The 17,577-nt window shown below is 42.6% G+C and overlaps 1 protein-coding gene across 5 annotated transcripts in view; it reads right to left on the reverse strand.

The window, feature by feature from the left end:
- Nucleotides 1-17,577, reverse strand: part of wdfy3 (WD repeat and FYVE domain containing 3) — a 123,532-nt gene that overhangs the window by 67,039 nt on the left and 38,916 nt on the right. For 4 of the 5 annotated variants that reach the window (XM_085476414.1, XM_085476412.1, XM_085476413.1 and 1 more), the window contains exons 7-14: nt 17,213-17,399; nt 16,578-16,744; nt 13,575-14,054; nt 13,353-13,463; nt 10,816-11,009; nt 4,458-4,729; nt 4,059-4,256; nt 3,198-3,281 (exon numbers count right to left, since the gene is read on the reverse strand). In XM_085476414.1, the coding sequence (XP_085332540.1) occupies nt 3,198-3,281; nt 4,059-4,256; nt 4,458-4,729; nt 10,816-11,009; nt 13,353-13,463; nt 13,575-14,054; nt 16,578-16,744; nt 17,213-17,399 (1,693 nt within the window). The remainder of the gene's footprint in view (nt 1-3,197; nt 3,282-4,058; nt 4,257-4,457; nt 4,730-10,815; nt 11,010-13,352; nt 13,464-13,574; nt 14,055-16,577; nt 16,745-17,212; nt 17,400-17,577) is intronic. The other variant, XM_085476415.1, reaches the window with a different exon arrangement.

Raw genomic sequence — 17,577 nt, forward strand, 5'->3', positions numbered from 1 at the left:
CGGCTTTGAGTTGCTGATTTATTTCATTATTTGTTCTGATTTCTTTTTGTTTAATCTGTGAAGTTCTCAACTATACATTAGAAAATCATTAAAAGCAGAGTTCGCCTGATTCAGTGATAAATGCAGTGTAGTGGAAGCAACATGCTTTGGTAAACGCCAGCTGTGCTGAAGGTGGTTAGAGCTCACACAAGCTACAGAGGAGGAAACCAAGACTAAGCCGGTCAGGTTTTCAGGGATTACAAACCTTTATGAGTGCAGGTCATACCTTAAAGACCTGTTAATATAATATTATCCCAACAGAGTACTTCATTCTCACTCTGCACAATTATTTGTGGTTTCTAAAAGTGGGACGTGAGGCAGAGCTTTCAGTTATCACCCCGTCCTCCGTAACCACCCAGACGGGCACCCTCTCTACTTTAAGATTAGGTTTAGGAATCACCCACTTTTCATTTTAAATCAATTTTAATTTTCTTCCATTTCATTTATATGATCGCAACAACAGTTCGCTTAAGACCCCTCATATTGTAAGTTAAAGACCGTAGACTAATACAGAAACGACCCCCTTTGAGCGACACTTGACAACAGCGGGACGGAAGAAGAAGCAGGAAGAAGCCTCCGGCAGAAGCAGGCTCAGGGGGGGGCGGCCATCCACCGGCTGGAGACGAGGCCTTTATGTAGCATTAACCTCGTCTACTCCTCGTCCTTTTCTCACTCTTTTTTCCTTTCTCTTTTCTCTTTCCCTTCAGCAGATGATATAGGGGATTATTGGAGCTTTTAACTAATAAGGTAAGGTCTTAAACTTGGAGAATAAAGCACCTCGATGTTACTGGTGAGGTGAATTGGTGCTATATTTAAACAAATGAACAGAAAAACTGAATCGGTGCAAACATTATGAATCTGATTTATTCTCACAATGCCTGATTACTGTGGCCCAGGCACCCCCCGTGTTTCCTGTCAGGTGTTTTGTGTAAATGGAGACTTAAAGCTTAAAGTGTAAAATCTTGCTTTATTTTCACGCTGCTGTTTCAGATTTAGCTGGCTCAGCGTGGACACGGTCTAAAAACATGAGGTATCCTAGCGTGCAACTGAAAGAGTTCCTTTTTCAGACTAAAGAACATTAAAAAAAAACAAGAACAGCTTTTTCATGTCACTGTCATAAACATGATGATCACGGCGCTGATTGCTGCAATTTGCACATCACAATCACCGCCATGTTCTTCAAGGCAAAACTCGCTGTTTGAGCTGAGCAGCAAAATGACACCAGACAAGCTTTTGTTTTTATGGAACAATGAAAAAAATTAAGTATTTAGCAACTTTCTTCATATTATTCAGGCTGCCAAATAAACCTGAGTAAACTAAGGCTTCCGATCATAAACAGACTTGTTGAAACTGAAGTAAAAACACAGGAAGCAACTGCGACGCTATTAAATCCACAAAGAAGATCTTATAATGAAGTGCATTAGCAAGGACGAGTGCCCCATCATCTCTAATTGTCAAATTAGTCCTCCTCATGAATATGCAGTGTTGGAGCCGATCCAGACAGGCGGAGGGGGAGAAGTCTGCAGGGGAGAGACCCTCGGCCTCACCTTGACAGCAGACAGCAGAGCACATTTAAAATGTCCCGACCAGTTTTCCCTTTGTAAATGAAATTCAAATAGGAGCAGAGATTGGGTTTTTAGAGAGAGAGGGGCAATTTCAGCAGATAGAAGAGAGGACAGAGGAGCACAGGAGGAATGCGATGAGAAGAAAAACGCACAGTAATTTAGACTGAATCTGTCTGACAGTGTGGAGAAACGTCTCAGCGGGGGTCGCAACAAAACATGAATTCATTTAAAGCAGTTCGTGTATGCAGCTAAGAGCTTGAACTACTGTTTTAGTCATTCTACTACTTTAAATCACCTCCAGTATTAATTTGTTTTTTAAAAAGGTCAAGGCCAACACCCTGTTTCAAAGAAATGAAGCCAGTAACATCTAATCAGGATCTTCTTTTGTCCGTGCTTCATTTTCAGGCTTTCAAATCAGCATTTACGTGTGAACGAAGAGTCAAAACACACAGAGAAAACTGCATTTACCAAAAAATACATTTTTCTTGCACGACATCACTTACTGCTAAACAGATGACTGTGACTCACTGACTTGTCATTTTCTGTAGATGCTGAAATATCTGCTGCACTCTTTTGGCAGCGAAAATCATAAAGTTTGAATCTGATAAAACAGTTTGAGTATGATGTTGTGGATGATCTCTAAGCCTCTGGACACCACAGGTAATATAGTTGTGTCTTTAAAACTACTCATGAATAGTGCTTCATTTTAAAGGCCATATAATATGCTGTTCTTCTTCTCGTCTACCAGAGTAAACCTCTAATGAGTCACGGTTAAAATTATCCTTATTTACTGAGCTCAACAAATTTATTAGACCAGCTGTCATAAACAGAAGAAAACAAGTATTTTAGGAATCTGTCAAAAACATGTTTCACACTGTCCTCTGAAAAAAGAGAAATTAAGTGTAAATAACTATAATTTGGCATCTTAATAACAAAAAATAGTTTCGCTTTCTTGTGATTTTTTTTGTAAAAAATGTAAAAAATTAATGAACAACAATAATAATTATATTTTAGCATTGACGTTCCACATAAACTATTAGAGAATTATAGGGAGTAATTACTAATTACAGCAGTCTATGGCACAAACCGCACACTTTGTGGTGGTTTAATAAATCGTATACTGGCCGTTGGTCTATGCACTCACTTCATCTAAATTAAGCTGCTTTAGCTCCTTGCTCTCCCTTTAAGTCGCCCTTCTTCTAATTGGCTGCCCCTCACAAAGGGGAACAGTCGGTGAGTGAGTGCGTCTGTGCTCTACGGCATCATAAAAATCAAAGAGTAAAATAAACTGTCTGACACTGTGTGTTCAGAGCACCCTGAAGCCTGAGTGTCTCACATGGATTACCAGCACTTTGGGCATGATTACTATGAGCAGAAAAAGCATTAGGTCCTCTTTAATGTTCATATGTGTCTGTTTTAAAAATGAGGAAACAAGTTTAATTCCTGTAAAACAGCTAAAAGTAGCTCTATGTGACAGTTAACGGATCAGTGGTTATTCTGGCACACAGCAGGTCTCTTTTAGTATCTACTGAAGGTAAGCATGACAGAGAAGGAGGGATGAGGGTGAGGAAAGTGACAGAGCGCTGTAGCTACCTCTTCCTGGCGAGTGCTGGCGTGCCCCACGGGGAGGGCAGTGAGGTCTCGTGAGTCAGGCAGGGAGGCACCTGCTCCGCACGACTGCATCGCGTCACGCGCGCACACATTCAGACACAGGCATGCACACACACACGGCCGTGCAGATGGGCCAGACCGAGGATGAACAGCCAGACAGCGCCAGAGGTTAAAGGAAGAGAAACAGAAAGAGAGAAAAGAAGGGGAAGAGGTTGTTAGTGGAAAAGTGACAGAGAAAACAGGATCAGAGCTCCGGCTGGGGCACATGCACAACGCCACCTACACATGATCCTGGCATGTAGCGTGAGGAGATTACTTTAATAACTGCATTACTAAATATGGATAAGAAATCACAAAGTTTAAAGTTTGTTTTAGACCTTTGTGGTGCACACATGCAGATGGACTGTAATTATCCAGAAAATTAACATATCTTCAACTCAATTCGAGCTCAAACTAAGCAACTACAATCTGTCACAAAGAGCAAACAACAAAGTGACTGTCTTGAGAGTTTCTTTTGTTTGCAGAGGAATCGTAGGCGCACTGAAGTTTGGAATATTTGACAGCTGAAATGTCACGAATTCTGGAAAACATGACAGCACCACCAGGCTGTGCAGCTTCTATGTTATACTGCACGTGTGTGAGCGGGCAGCCACACTTTCAGGGGTTTCACAGTGGTGCAATATGCACACTGCTGACAGCTGGATATTATATCTGCTGGTTATTGTGTGAAGAGAGGATGGTGAAATTATAACATACAGATTGTGCATTTAGAGCTATATTTATTATTAATCTTGAATAAATGTTCCTAACAAAGCTGTACTGTTGGGTCTTTGCTTTGCTGACCTGTCAAAAGAATCTGTGGCCATCTTGTACAGATAGATGAAGAGCTTGCTGCAGTGCTTGAGCGTAGGGCAGACACTGTCTCCTGCACAGCCTCCAGGGACGGCCTCGTCCTCCAGGAGCCTCTGGAAAGGCTGAGCGTTAGAGGGGAACACACTTGTGGGGCCCAGCTTCTTAGTGTCTGAGAAACAGCCCAGCAGCCTGGAGGACGGCGAGCAGTTGTTAGGAGAAGGCAAGAGGACAACCATACTCATACAAACAATCATAACACGTTCAAAAGTCTTAATTTCACTCAACTTCAACTATCTGGATGTTTTTCTGACAAACTGTGGTCTACTCGACTGCTCAGTGTGTTGTGTCCACAAAACAAAACGTCTTCTTTCCTGAACAGGCGGTCCTTACCTGACCGCGTCGGCCAGCTTCTCGTACTGGATCTCCGTACGGAAGAAGTGCGAGTTGGCTGGCTCGTAGCGCATGGCGGCGGTGAGCGTGCAGAAGACTGTGTGCAGGAGCTCAAAAACCTGGTTCTGGTTCACGCGCTCCCAGCCGTGTCGCAGCGGCTGACACAGCGAGCGCTCCATGGCCACCAGAAGCGAGGTGACGTAGACGAAGCCGCCCACCTTGCGGAACACCGTCCGAGTGCGGTGACTCTCTCGCAGCACGGATAACAAAGCCTGAAGAGAGGAAGGATTATTTCATTGGGATTTTTACAGACGGACACGTCTACAAACGCTACTGTTTTTGCTTTAGCTAACGTAGCTTGATGCGTAATGTCTTCTGACGATGTCACACGCCATGTTTCTCCTTCCCTGACAGACCTGAACTCCCACTTATTTACTTTATAACTTGCTCAGTTATTTTCTCCTGTCTTGATTTTTCATCTCATTTATTTTTTGTCAACCCCTTCAATCACATTTCTATTCATCAACTCATTTTTCCTCTCATTGTTCTTTTTCAGGGACATATTTATGAGCCCCTCTGGGTTTCTTCGCCTCGCTGCACCGACTCGGTTTTTATGGTTTGCATTTGCAAGCGACCAAACTGAAACATCAAACTGTAACCTAGATATGAGTCTGGGGAGGTAAAAAAAAAAAAAATGCCTGAGAACACAGAGCGACTATGACAGGCAAAGGTTTTAATTGGCAAACAGGGAGAAAAATGTCTGCAACCGACAGCAGGTGAAGCTTTTGAATGACACCGGTGACGTGCGGTGTCAATAAAAAATAAACAGCACCACCGGGAGCTTTTTAATATCATCACCTCTGAAGTAAAAATGATGGAAGCATGCGATGCACAACTAAATGATGCATGCTTCTCTGCATACTGCAATAAGTACATGTGCAGTATTTCGGTCAAGAATATAACAAACTAAAGAAGTACTGGTACTAATGTTACTCAGGCTAACTTGACAGTCGTGGATATCTGAAAACAATCAATACATTATTTTTATACACTTGTAATGGTAACGTGAGGAAAAATAACTCTTTAAACACCAGGACGTCAGTGTGGAGAGCAGAAGACGGACTGCATTAACCAAATTCAATCTTAAAACTATTCCATAGTTGATGAAAATGATTTATTTATGAAAACTATTTATTTTTCCTGATTTTGCTGTACTGGAATCATCACTTTATTTCTGATTTGCACAAATAACTCTCATTCTCTGACACTCTCAGTACCCTGAACTCATTTATTAAACAAACTTTTTTATATTTAGTTATTTTAAAATTTAATGTTTTAATGTTTTGGTATTCCCACAACACCTGGGACTGATTATTTAAGATAATGATTAAATAATCAATCCCAATAATAATCACAGACCGTCTCAGAGGGGGGCATTAAGTGGGGGAGAAGAGCATGAAGGTAGAGAAATGTAGGGAGGAAAATAGAGGAGAAGACAGAGAGTGGAATGCAGGGATGAGGAAAGATGAAAGGGAGTGAAGGAAGACTGGGGGGGAGTAAAGAAGATGAGGGGGGAAGGAAGATAGGAAGGCAGATTGGGAGAAAGAGAGGGAGGAAGGCTGGGAGGAATAGGTGGTGGGGAGGGAGCAAAACAGGGAATCAGAGCGAGATACCAAGGAGGGCGATAGGAATGAAGAAAGGAAGAGAAAGAGGAGGCAAGGAGGGAGGAAAAGAGTCAGGAAGGGAACATGATGGGAAGGCTAATCGGCAGGAAGCGAGGGAAGGACATCGAGTGGAATGGGGGACGGTGGTAGAGAGGGAGAAGTGAACAGAGGACAAAAAAGAAAGAAATGGGATGAAAAACAGGAGGAGGGTCGAGTCCTTGGTCGACCGCTTCAATTTCAGGGCTTTGATTTAGTTGTGAATATTCTGTAGTTGCACAGGATGCTTTGCTTCTGTCCAGTCGGTGGGACAGGCTTATTTGGCACCATGAGCAGGATCAGGAAATGCTGACCAAATGCTGAAAAAACCCTGAAACTCAAAGGGGTAGATCAACTCCACGGTCTTGTCTTCTGGAGACTGTGGTTTGTGGAAGGCACAAAGAGTTGTCTCAGACCGCCTAGGACAGGGGTCTCAAACTCGCGGCCCGGTGGCCACTTGCGGCCCACGCCACCCCTACTTGCAGCTGACGTGAAGAAATCTAATGCAATTTGACCCTTGAAGGTACTTTTTTTGTTAGGAAGGATGTGTTTGTTGTTGACTGCAGTGTTCAAAGAAGTTCTTTAAAAAGCCAAAAATGATTTAATATGAAGGCAACATGAGCAGAGAGCACAAACATGTCGAGGGATTGGCTGCGTTAGTTCACTGAGAGTCAAAAACTAATGTGCACACTTATGTCTGCATTTTTATTTTGTTAAATACGAACAAAATTATAGCAGAAGTGCTGCCACGTTTCTGGCCGGAAAGAGAGGACGAGTTTGTTTATTTGGCAGTTCAATGAACGGCTTCGGTTAAGAGAGAGAAAAATTATTACGCTCACATTTGCAGATTTGTCTTGTTAAACAATATTTGAAATTTAAAAAAACAAAAAGAAAACGCTACATTTTCAGAAACATTTGTGGGTGTTTTCTTGTTTGTTTTGTACTACTTGAACACTAAGTGACCCTCCAATGAGACGACAGAGCCAGCAGTGGCCCACAGCTCATTCAAGTTTGACACCCATGGCCTAGATCTTTGCCTCTGTTCAGCTGGTGGAAAAGGTTCCTCTGTTTCCAGTAGGACAGGATCATCAGATGCACTTTCTTGTTCTGTCACTTCAGAATCATTACAGTGACCAACAGTGCAGTTTGAGTAATGAGTAATGCAGTACTGAGGTTTTGTTTTTGCAGTGTAACTACTGAAGTGGCTGGTGAGAGTATGTGTATATGTATTTACTTTTGAAGCTGTGGTCAAATAGAGTTCACTGAACAAACCGTTATCCATGACGGACCACCCTAACCACCCTCTGTACCATTCACTCATCAGGCAGCAGAGCATCATACTGTAATGACTGTAGCACATGTATAGGTTATATTTATGTAGCACATATACACAGCACTGTGCAAAAGTCTCAGTCGCTCATTTCTCTATATCCTGTTAGGAAAAAGGTGAAAAATAGTGCAGTCAATTAATGAAACATGTGCCAGCACACACTGAAATACAGCCAGAAACAGAGTTTGTATGGTTTTAACAAGCTTGAGTGTCAATATTTATTATGACCACCTTTATTCTTCAATACAGCCTGAATTCTCTTAGGTGAGCCTTCTTGTAATATCTTTAAGTAGTCTTCAGGAATAATTCTCCAGGCTTGTTTAAGAACACCAAAACTTTTTTGTCAGACACGGTTCTATTGTGTACTTTTCTGTCCAGATACGATTTCCCTGCATTGGAAAAGCATACTTTAATAGCCCTTTAAAAACCAAGGTGGTTTTTAAAGAGCTATTAAAGTATAAAATTGTATTTTTTTTGGTGCAAAAATACAATTTTATGCCTTTCAAACTCTGATCTTTGGCATTTTGCATCGATTCAGCTAAAGAAATGGGAACCAATCATGCGTGTTTGTGAGAGACTGATAGTAAAACGCCTAAAGATACAATTTAAACTAATTTGTACCCCTCAGCTGTAAAAGGCTCAAGAGCAAAGTCAACTCGGACTTTGACACTCATACCAATGGTGTTCCTAAAAATCGACCCCTAACCTCTAAAAGCAAAAAAAGACAAAAAGACAAAAATTTTACATTTACTTTTTGAAGTATTTTTTGCCTGTTAAAAACATTCAACTCAAGACTCATTCCATGCAATTATTAAAGGGGCAGTAGAGTCTTTGTATCTACCACTCAATTCAATTTTATTTATAAAGCACCAAATCACAACAACAGTCGCCTCAAGGCGCTTTATATTGTAAGGTAGACCCTACAATAATACATACAGCTCATTACATCGCACTCCGCTGTGATATAATGAGCGGTCACAGTCACGTAGCTTTCCGTTGCCCTGGAGCTCCACCCATTTGTAGCAGTTAAAGCAACAAAAGATGCCTGGGACAGTTCAGCCATAACTTAAATCTTTTCCTGCGCATACATGCCTGGGTACAATCTTGTCACTGAAGTGGACGCGCAACGGGATATCATAGCGTGGCTCAAGCATGTTCATCGTAGTTTAAACCCCTTGTTTTGCACAACAGAATACGGCGTCCCGTCTGCAGCTAAACACCCCAGTAGCTTCTGTAATAGCTTTAGCCCGGTCAGACTGGGCAGCAAAGGGCTGCTTAAATACCTCAAACTCCTCTGCTCCTCCACTTGGACCGCTAGCACTGACCATAGCTATCGCTTGACAGACTGACCACGCGCACCATACACATACTTTTTTTTCCTTCTTTTTTGAATCTTCAGGTCACGTGCGTGCCGAACCGTGGAGTGGGATCGGTTCGGATTTCGGATCAACCGTGATCCGTTGCACCACTACTAACCTCTGACCTTGAGGTCCAGGTCACCGACATTTGTCTGAGATTTTTATTAGATACACCCATGATATCAATTGGATTTTTTTTTTACATCACCTCGGTCTTTAGTTATCGCGATCACAAATTTGAGTGTTATGCCGCCCACCCGCCCAGCAAGGTGATGACAATATCCAATCAGCCTTTTATGGCTGAGGGGTAAAACGCAGAAGATTTGGCAGGCTCCTGTTTGACAGTTTACCTGCTCATTACCATGTTAAATGTTCAAGATCATGACAGCAACATTAGAAAAAGTACAGCTTGTTTGGAAGGGTTGCTTAGATGGATCCTCTTCTCTCGAAAACAAACATGGAAACACAGCGGCACAGCTTAGGTTTGTTTCTGAACCAACCACAGGACTTCTGGAACTACGTGGGGCATAATGCACAGCGCCACGCCTGACACCATATTAACACAAACACGTCATACTACTGTGCAGTATGTCAGCACGGTGGTGGAGGGGCGATGACTTATGTTTGCTTTGCAGCCACACGACCTGGCACCTTGAAGTCACCAGTACCAAAGTGTCCTACAGTCAAACGTGAGGCCACCATTAAAACTGGGCCATGCAACAGAAGACAGATCCCAAACTCTGCAGCAAAAGAAAAAACTCAATGAAGTCTTTTCTTTTGAAACACTGGTGGGACGTTAAGAGAGCTGTGCAAAAACTTCTGTCTGCAAACGTGAAATGAACTGAAGCTGTAAAGGGGAAAGGCTTCTACAAGACACTGAATCATGGGATGTTCTTAGCTTTTCACCTAGATGCAATAAGAAAAACTAAGAACATCCCATGTTTTGTTGCTAAGGAACACGCCACCAGTGAAATCTCAGAGAATTGCATCCCAGTACTGAGAAATCACTGCACTGGATTTTCACATTTCCCATTTCTCAAAATTACAGCTAGAAAAGTAATGAGTATAGCTGGGACCTATAAACATGTCCCACTGGAGGGACAGTGAATAAAGGAGAAGTAAAAACTGTTACACGTTGCACCACTGATCCAGCTGTTTCCTGCTACTTTAGAAGACTTACAGACTCAGCACAATGCTTTTAAAACCAATCACAGGATGTTAAAGACATCCTCTTCCTGGGAAATTGCCACCAGGGTACATCTATACGCACATAAAACTTGGCTTTTGGGGTGTTAAGTTTACCAGCCATGGGGAGGCTTTAGGGACAGGCTGTTCTCTCTCGAGATATATACGTGGACACCTTCACAAGGGTGGTATCTCTTAGAGGGTCTGCAGTGCGTTAGTGTAAGTGATACTTAAACTCTGAAGAAGAGGGAGGAAAATTATTAAAGTCAAACCAGATTTGATATGAGTTCTTTGGAATCCTTTTTAGGGCGATAATTAAAATCCCTGATTAACGGAATTGGAGTAAAATGCTGACGGGTTAATCCAAGTAAAGCCTCGGCATGTGAATAACCTCGTTTGAAGGAGTGGAATCTGAAAATGCAATTACGCTTCAGCAGATGAGCCTCGCTCACATCCTGTCTGTGTGTGAGTGAATGTGAGTGTAGTGTATGCTTTTATGTGCACCTAGCTCTCAGTGCACCTTGTTTGAAGCAATTACTGTATCAGGGCTTCAAATGAATATTGATTTTTTAAATTACAGACTTTCCTTTCCTGAGCCATCTCACTCAAATTCACAGACGGGTTTTTTTTTTTAAATGTCTACTAAAACAAATTCAGCAGAAGTAAATGTAAAAAGACACAAACTGCACAAATTAAAAAAATATAAGTGGTGAATCCCAGCAGAAAGCGCTTCGACAATATTGATTAAAACAAAAAGAAGACGAATGAGTGGCGTGAGCCGTTACCCTCAGTATGTCTGTCTTCAGCTGCAGCTCACTGGGCGGTGCAGAGTGCATGAGGCCCAGCAACGTTCCCATGTCGTCGTCGCCGCTGGGCGACAGGACAAGCTGCTGGATGATGAGCAAAGCGTGTTCGCGACACTGGCGGTACTTCACGATGTTGTGAACGCAACGCGCTCCACCGAACTCTCTGAACAGAGCTGCAAGAAAAGAAGAAAACACAAAACATAATGAAATCAGGTCAATTAATGAATAAACCAGTTTGTTGCTGATGGGTAGATTTCAGAGTACTAAGAACCTGTGGTTGCAACATAATAAAGACTACATCCAAGTTTTACTGCGGTCGGCTCTAAAGTTGAGTCACAATTAATGTACACGCTGAGGACGCGCTGAACTGTTGTGTGTTTTTTTGCCGCTGTTAGCTAATGTTAGTCGCTGTTAGCCATTGTTAGCTACTGTCAGCCAGAGTTCAACCATCTGTGACGTGGATGTTCCTCTGCTGGACTTGGAAGCTTAGTTAATAAAGTCTTATATGATGTGAAAATGTAGCTCAACTGTTAATCAGAGGTAAGTGTGATTTTTAGCTGCCATGATGCTAGCTCATAACTTGTTGTTTAGCCGGCTCTTATCAGCTGTCTGGAGACGTGAGGATGGCAAATCTAATCTGCTGACAGATTTGAGACTACGCTAGTGACGCTTTCATCACATTTTTGTTCATTTGGTGAAGAGGACTCCTTCTCTGATGATAAAACATGGGTATGATGCTTTATATCTTTAGTCTGAAGGTGCAGACACAAATTTAAATGTCTCTTACATGGCATTCGGACACCTCTTTTCTGCCTTTGATGTACTGCGTGTATGGCCAAACTTTAACCACATGTAAAACACAATTAGTGAAACAGGAGATTTCCTTCTGGCCACAGGATTCAAATACGGTGTGGGTAACATGGTGGCTTCCACAATCCACAAACCAGCTCCAATGTATTTGTAATGAATTAATTCTGAGTTTATGAGAATGCATCATTGGAAGATGCAATCACACTATTCTATGTACAGTTTCCTTTTTCTTCTATTAAATTACCTTTAAAAAAAAACTAGAGAGTGCACCTTTAAATACTTTCATTCACTGCAAGCCTTGAAGATTTGGTTGTTGCTCCGAGGGACCAACTGGGCCCCAGAATCACCAGAATACTCGTCTCTTTCAATTTCCCATTTGATTTGTAAAATGAAAATTATGAAGTTATGCACAAATAACCTTAGATCCTTCTTTTAAACATTTATAAGGAACGTTTTGGCATGTTCAAACTTCTTCTTAAAAACCCATTTGATAAATGCTTTACTGAAAAATATTTTTTGTAACCTTCTTGATATTTATTTAAGTTTATCTGCAAATATAAAAACCTTGAGCAGTCCCATTACTGTCATTTCTTTCTAATCTTGCTCAAGTCTCTCCAGGCCAGCTGAGGAGGATCAAGCGTAAAATGTAAATGTAATCAATGTGTCAGAGTGAAGCGCTCCAAATATTACACACATCATCGTCGTCCTCACCGAACCACCCGGTCGTCATCATCAAGGTCAAACGGCGCTGTGAGCTGTCAGTGTTCTCACTGCTGCTTATGCTTGTGATTCACTGCATTTCTACAGCTGACCGACGAACGATGAGCGTGTAAAATAAATGCAATAACATCATTTATTCATCCCTAGTGGAAAACTCTTTCCTTTCCACTTCAACAGGGAGGTCAGAGTTCAAGGCACGTCATCCTGGAGATGCAGAATCAATGTCTTGCTCAAGGACACGTCGGTAAGGATGGGGAATGGAGTGTGTATTAGTTAATTTTAAAGCTACAGTCTGCATTTTAGTAATTTGGCGTTTTTTCAGGAGACATTATTTGCACTGAAAAGATCTGATTTAGTGAAAAGCAGCATAAGAGATGAGACTCACAAGCATTTGACCCAGCAGGACCTTATAGAGACACAAAGTCGTGTCATTTTTCTTTAAAACTTTTTTTATTATTGTTTCTATTGATTGATAGCACTGACGCTTTAAGCTTGGCTATATGATAAGAATCAGGTACTTAAGAAATTAATTACTGAGGGACATTAAATCTAGTTGTGCCTCCAAAGTCCATATTAATCTATAATTATTCCCTCCACATAACTAAAAACATTTCTGTGTGGATTTCATTTAAAGTGCTGCGATCGTGGCTCAAGAGTTGGGAGTTCGCCTTGTAACCGGAAGGTTGCCGGTTCGAGCCCCGGCTTGGACAGTCTCGGTCGTTGTGTCCTTGGGCAAGACACTTCACCCGTTGCCTACTGGTGGTGGTCAGAGGGCCCGGTGGCGCCAGTGTCCGGCAGCCTCGCCTCTGTCAGTGCGCCCCAGGGTGGCTGTGGCTACAATGTAGCTGCCATCACCAGTGTGTGAATGTGTGTGTGACTGGATGTGTAAAGCGCTTTAGGGTCCATAGGGACTAGTAAAGCGCTATACAAATGCAGGCCATTTACCATTTATGCTTTTTAAGAAACTGTTCTGTGCATGAGTTTACCTGCGTTAGTGTTGGTGGTGTTGGAGCCCTGCAGGAGCACAGTCAGCGTCTCCATCACCAGCCAGGCCAACTGCTTCTGCTCCTCAGCCACAGTGTTGTTTTTGCAGTCAGCTAAACATGGAAGGAAACACAGAGCGAGAGGACAGAGGTCGATATTAGACGGGATTACAACTGTGATCCAGTAAAATAGTTAAGTAAAAGAAAACTAAAGAAGCAGTTCACCTTGGTCGTTACTGTGTGGTTGCTGTTGTGAGGGCGGTTCTTTGAGCAATGCCGCGTACTTGTGCAGCAGGTTGACCAGCACCTCCAGCAGTCCGACCTCCCGCAGCACGTCGCTGAACACCGGGTCGTGCCTGGCCAGCTTCAGCAGCGTCCGTACGGCGGTGATGCTGCAGGCGTGCGAAGTGCTCGATTTGAGGAGCACGCTAACGCTGAAGAGTTCCTTACACGGCACATAGTTGAGGCTGAACACTACAAATTCCAGCAGCTCAAAGTACTTTGTCTGAGCCTCGGGGAGCTTGGCCACACGCTCTGCAAACTGAGACAGCGTGTGCTGCGACTCTAGGATGAAATAGTTGGCCGGTTCGGCTGTGTAGATGTTTCCGATGGCGTCCAGGAGCATGCACGCCAGGCGGCTTGTTTTGGCCCGTAGAAAGGCGTTTTGGAGCACCGCAAAGGCCTGAATATTACGCACTGTATGGCCTGAAATTTAAAACACAAAGAAAAAATATATATATATATATATATATATATATATATATATATATATATATATACACACACACACACACACACACACAATTCTGGAATGGATCAACAATTAGACACAACGGTCCCAGTCATAGAAAATTTGCTCCGTTTTGCATTTTGTGTAAATATCCAAGATTGTTACATAACAGAGTCCCAGACGGGTTTAATACAAACGATTTAAACAAAGCCAGCCTTTCTCTGCCTTAGCTGGCTGGACCACTGCATGACCTTAATATAAAATACTTATTTCACTCAATGAGTCGCAATTAAATGAATAATTTATGTGTTTTTTCTGGATTTTGTGGTTAATATTCTGTCGTCTTCCATTAAAATGAGACAGTATTCATTTCTTTGTAAGTGAGCAAACTTTCAAATTCAGCAGGGGATTTCCGTACAGGCAACAGGAGACTCTTCCTTCAGTTTCTGCTGAATCACTCCACTGAACTTTTTACAGCAACTGCAAAAACGTCTCCTTTCTCCGACCTCTGTTACTCTAAACTGCCGTCTGTCACTGCACAGTTAACAGGGCAGATACACGATACTTCAAATTTCTTCCCTGTTGTCACTCTTTGTTTTTTTAAATATACACGTTTCCAGTTAGCTTCGTTGAGTTGATACTGGAGTCTTTATACGGAATAATCTTCATTCAGTGAGTCAACAAAAATATTTTAGGCTTATTTTAGGCTAGCTCAGAAATCATAGGCTATGACTTTCACACTCACAGGACGACAGTAAAGAAAAGGAGCACTGAAAGTGTGTGTCAGCACATAGCCTCAAACACACACAGCAGTTAAGTGGATGTGGCGGGTTAATTAGGCGTGTAAGCGCACCCTCATACCATGATGGCTCCTGGTAATGACTCTGTGCTCAGCTGGAACTGTCACTAGGTGGGTAAACACAAGTGTAACTGCATGTGCTTGTGACTCAGTTGACTTCAGTGTTGTTAGTGGGAGGGTGTATGCGGTTAGAAACCCAACACGCTGACAGTGAGTGTGTTACCATGTGTGAATGGGTGGAGGTGAAAAGCTGAGTTACAAACACCACAGCTCCAGAGAAACTGTGTTTGATTCTAAAGCATTGAAAGCTGAAAACAACGAACCCACACAAAGTCAGAATGACAGATAAATGGAGGGAAATGTTATTTTAGTCATTTGCTTCAAAAACAAAGAAATTAATAAGTGGAGATGGACTAAATACAATTTTGAGTTAAAGTAGTTACATCAAGGGCCTCCCAACACAGGGAGGTGTAGCCCATCAGTGTCTGTAACTGAGCTGCACCTCCCAACCCCGTCTGTTGTTGGTGTTTTTGGAGCATATTTAGTGGATTATCTGACTAAAATTATGGTTTTATGGTTTGTACCACACATTATGGCTGTGTAGCACAAACCAAGCCAGGAGATTGGCTTTAATTAGTAAAACTGTACTATGTAATTATTCTCTGCCCTGGCATTAATTAGCAGAATCTGTGTTTGTAAGCTCGTGTGGCAGAAGTGTGGTGCCTGGCTCAGCTGCAGGGGAGGAGTGGGGCAGTGAGCTCAAGGGGGCGGTGCCAAGAGGCTGGAGGGACAGGTGGCGGTGATTTACTTAAGGCTTCTCCCTTTATATATAGTGAAGCCAGAGACCTGGGGGAGAGTGTGTGTGCTGACGACTGACGCAAAAGTTGAACTTCGTGGTGAAACGCACAGCCACATGTGTGTGGTGCTTCAACAAACAGCTCGCAAGCATACAACACGTGTCGGGTCAGTCTTTACACGCAGCATTGGTCAAAACAGAAATGTCAAGGTTTTAAAATGAATCCAACAGCTTCAGAGTTTTAGTCTGAATTACTTGAATTCTTTATTTTGGGCTTTGTTGTATTGATGTATATGTAAGCGGCTTAACTACTGTTTGGCAAGCATGTACATGTGGGTCAGAAAAAGTACGACGGCGTTCCTCAGGTGCATGAAAAAATAAATACGTTTAAATCTTTCCACAATCAGGATGAGCCTGTTCTGTTTGCATGAAAGAGGCTTCAGTCATTTATCTCCAGCAACGTCAAAGGCGACAGAGGAATTATGGCGTCTGTCAACAGGTTAATCTTACTGGGATGAAGCACCCATCAGTCATTTCAGTGATGGGGATGGAGGTAGAAATGTAGACTTTTTCACAAGTAATCCCTTTTTTTGTTTTAGAGCTTCTGGGAAAATCAGGCTGGTGCTACTGTGTAGACTTAAGCTGAAAATCACTGGTTTGTTAGAACAGTGTCGCTGTTTCAACACTTTATTTAAATGTGTCCTTGATTTCTTCCTTAGAGGACACCAATGGAAGATCGTTATGAATCACCTCTAGATGAGTGTAAGACTGAATAAAACTTTGAATCATGGAGGCTCTAATCCAAGTGCATCATTTGCACATCTATATGTTTTACTCTGAAGTCTTGCTCATTATAAAACTTATGACAGATTTAATGATGAGCCAAAGTTGCACCTAACATACCTTTCCCAGAAGGTTGCGGGAGAACAAATCCAGGCAACAGGAAGGGGGCGCCGGTTGTCAAGCCAGCAGGCTTCAACTCAGTCACCCCATACGTGCACAGACAGGTGACCAGGTTGACCAGGTCCTTCAAAGCATCTTTTGATTCGTCCTCCTTGGCCTGTTCCAGTCTGGATGCACAAGAAGAAGTTACATCAATCTTCACACAACATAAAGTAAATAAGGTCTCAGTCACAAACATCCAGAGGCTGTTGAATTCTTGGTAGCTACTGTCACCAGAGAAAAAGGTGTAAATCCCTGAATGGTTGCCAAGTGGTTGCTGGGGGTTGCTAGGTGAAACAGGCCGCAAAAGCCTTGTGAATGCTGTGTTTGGTAGCAGACTGCACATTCATGAGCGTAGGACGACAAGTTGTTGGTGTCTTCCATGCAAACTATGGACAACTGTAGCAATTTGCTAGCAAACAAAGAAGTCACAGGGACGGTTTCTGTCCAGCACCCTCTGTGCAACTGATTTCAAATAGCAACCTCCAGCTGCCACTTTTGCACTCACTGGGTAATTCATACCAGGGGTCACCAATCGCTCTAGTTGGACTTTAAAACCCTGTGATGAACTGCAGGAAGGAAGACCTAAGCTGTACCTGAGCATGAGGTCGCAGAGGAAGGTGTAACCCTGGCACATTCGGAAATCGTCCAGCAGGGTCTGCGACACGTCGCTGGAGTCTTTGAGGAAGCAGGAGAGGCCGGCAAACATCTCAACGATCTCCAGAGAGGAGAGATCGTCTGACTGCTGCATGTTTTGAACACATGTAGCCAAGCATTCCTTCTCTGTAAACCGAAGAGGGGGTGTTAGAGACAAAGAAATGCAATCTGTAAGGAATTTCTGTGACAGAATGTACGGGAATTATTAAGGACATAAAGAGCTTTCCCTTGATCTTAGATTTATAGGAAGTGAAACAAAAATGCATCAGATGGACAAAGAAACAGCTTCAGACAGATCTGTGCT

This window comes from Copadichromis virginalis, linkage group LG12, assembly GCF_057382275.1.
Source record: "Copadichromis virginalis isolate Kocher_CV1m ecotype Utaka linkage group LG12, C_Virginalis_male_GT1.1, whole genome shotgun sequence".
Taxonomy (NCBI): Eukaryota; Metazoa; Chordata; class Actinopteri; order Cichliformes; family Cichlidae; genus Copadichromis; species Copadichromis virginalis.